This window comes from Priapulus caudatus, unplaced genomic scaffold (genome assembly GCF_000485595.1).
Source record: "Priapulus caudatus unplaced genomic scaffold, Priapulus_caudatus-5.0.1 Scaffold835, whole genome shotgun sequence".
NCBI lineage: Eukaryota > Metazoa > Priapulida > Priapulimorpha > Priapulimorphida > Priapulidae > Priapulus > Priapulus caudatus.
The window spans coordinates 149,099-152,026 of record NW_014577896.1 but is presented as its reverse complement, the minus strand read 5'-3'; the positions used below and the strand labels follow the sequence as shown (position 1 = coordinate 152,026).

The 2,928-nt window shown below is 42.7% G+C and overlaps 1 protein-coding gene across 1 annotated transcript in view; it reads left to right on the top strand.

The window, feature by feature from the left end:
- Positions 1-2,196: 2,196 nt before the first annotated feature.
- LOC106813860 (thioredoxin-like protein 4B) overlaps positions 2,197-2,928 on the top strand; it is a 2,975-nt gene continuing 2,243 nt past the window's right edge. Inside the window, exon 1 of the mRNA XM_014818100.1 lies at positions 2,197-2,659. Within this exon, the coding sequence (XP_014673586.1) occupies positions 2,528-2,659 (132 nt within the window). The 5' untranslated portion in view covers positions 2,197-2,527. The remainder of the gene's footprint in view (positions 2,660-2,928) is intronic.

The window sequence follows — 2,928 nt, the reverse complement described above, 5'->3', positions numbered from 1 at the left end:
TGTAGCCTCACATCCACAATAGCAAAAGCAGTTCAGTCCTTTGTTAACAGTCAACAAATCCATGTTTAACCCTCCTCTTGGAGGTCAAAAGGTTATCAGACACTTACTCTTCGCACATCAGCGGAAAGTACATTTCATGGTCCTTTCAATAAATTGATAGAAATGGTAGGTCAGCGCTGAAACAAAAAGGTTTTGCACTCGGTCCGTTAGACCATGTCCTCAGAAAATGTCTGATATCTGACCTTTCCCCCCCTGCCCTTTGACCCGTGATCTCCAATTTCGCACTGGTGATGGGTTTCCTCCCCATCACACTATACATCAAATATTAAGAGCGTAGGTCAAGCCGTTGAGATTTATGCCGCAATTCCGTATTTCCTCCTATATCTTAAGTTAAGGGGGAAATATTCCCCCTCCGTTTACACATCTTGACCTTTGACCCTCAATTGTGATTTAAAATGGAATACGTTATTGAATGTATTTCTATGTATAAAAACGTTACAGAAGTTAGAAAATTTGACTTCAATTGTCCTTTAAAATATTCCCCCTCCATTGACACATCTTGACCTTTGACCCTCAAATTCAAAATCCCGATTGTCCTTTTCGTGCAATTTGGCACTCACACTTTCCCACCAGCTCTATTTTCCCATGAGTTTGTGTATAATAGTGTACATGTGGTGAGATTGTGTGTTGCAGTAGAGCATTTGAACAGCATTTGCATAAAATTATTAGGCGATAGATTACATATATAGAGAGTACACAACCATGATTAAGACTGGTAGTAAAGCTCATAGGGTCTATGTCCCCCAGGGTACTGCCGGAACGTACCCTGGTAACGGTCCGGTATACTGGAGCGTACCCTGGTAACTATCTAGCTGATATGGTTAGGGTTAGGGTTAGGGTTAGGGTTAGGGTTAGGGTTAGGGAGTAGGCGTAGGCGACTCCCTAGACTCGTTAGTGGAGTAGGCGAAGTACGGTCCGGCATATTATTATTAGATAGTACCAGGGTACGTTCTGGTATACCGGACCGTACCCAGGGTACGTTCCGGCAGTACCCTGGGGAACATAGACCCTCTCAGCGGTAGTAAACACAATTTTTGTGTTGATGTGTTCAGACGTGGATATTTGTTTGAGCATCGGACACCTGTTCGTATGCGCTATTCGTCCGAGCAGTTGTTGCGCATGCGCTGTTCATGTTGTATTACATAAATGTAATATAATGCTAGTCTAGGGTGGCCCCTACTCCCTAAACATGCCTACTCTCTAACCCTAACCCTAATCCTAACCACAGCCCTAAACCTAACACTAACTATAAACCGACTAGGTTCTCTTATTATACGCTTGGTTTCATATATATACGCGAGTGATAGTACCAAACACTATCTATGGTGTATAACCACACACGCAACGCATGTATGCAGAGGCGTCACAGCCGTAGGGCTGCCGTAGCAAAACGCTACGGGCCTCCAGCATAAAGGGCATAAAATAATCAAAAATCTAAAGGGTAAATAGCATTTTAGAGCGTCTAGATTTAAAAATTAAAAATCCCTTCACATTTCCTACCTACGCTTACGCCACTCATGCCGTGCGCCTGCGGCATGCAACACGAACAGCGCATGCGCAACAACTGCTCAAACGAATAGCGCATACGAACAGGTGTCCGATGCTCAGACGAATATCCGCGTCGTATGTGTTTATTCATCATCATTTATTATTGGAACAGCCGAAGTGTCTGGGCCTATGTACCTAGAAGTCGCTACAATAGACAGAAGTACATGGCTGTACTTTCTCCAAACGTCGACAGATTACATGGGCATTGGCATTGCTAGCCGGTACATTTATACCTCGAATTGCCAATGCAATCGATTGCTGTTTTAGTTTTAGTTTTACTTTTTTTACGTTTTATTACTTTAACTTTTAGTTACAAGTCAACAGCCAACTCACAATTACATGGCTTCGTAGTAATATAACGCCTTGCGTACGATGGGCTCTCTAGATCTATACATCCGTTTGTTTGTTTTTGTTTTTTTAACAGGATGGAGTAAAATTAGTCATTATCAACACAACAGAACGTCGAACCTTGCATAGAAAACCACAGGCACTTGGGCCGTTTCAATCCGATTGGGAATCGCCCATTTCTCCCTAAAATTACCACATTCGCATACTTAATTATGAAGGTTATTGGTGTCTTACCTGGCGTTTCAGTATTTTTCTCACTGTCTACCGTCGGGACCTCCGCCGGTAACGGGTCAGAATACCGCCTCGTCCGTATGTAAAGATTTAATTTGGGAGGAAAATACTTTCTTTCCTGCTTCGCGGCGGCCATGACGCAAACTTCCTCTCAGGTATGTATCGCCATCTACTGGGCAATATCGGTTACAATACAAATTAGCGAATGACCATGCACCATGGAATGTCCAAATGGTAAACAAAGCCAGTCCATTTGTGTGAAGCATCTCTAATAAGCGTTTCTGTTATGTATAGCCTCCTTGCCGTGTATGAGTAAAAGTCACGGTTTAAGTCGAATGCGATGGCATCTTTGCTGGAAAAGCTATGCACGAAAAGTGACATTGACAACGCTATAAAATCGACCGAAGAATTGGTCCTGGTGCTCCGGTTTGGTAGGGAATCTGATCTCGTGTGCATGGAGCTTGATGAAATTGTAAGCTGCTAATAATCAGGGCTAGTACTACTACTCATAATCAAAATCATATAGTCATCAATAGATTAGATATATCAATTATCATTATCATGGTCAGGTGAATATTTGCATTTAGCCATATTCGTATCTGTCATTCCAATGTCCTGTCCTGCCATTCCAACGTCAATTCCTGTGTCCTCGCTCATACTCATAGTCATAGGGTCTATATGTCCCCCAGGGTACAGCCGGAACGTACCCTGGTAACTATCTGATATGAATAAGTTCATTCG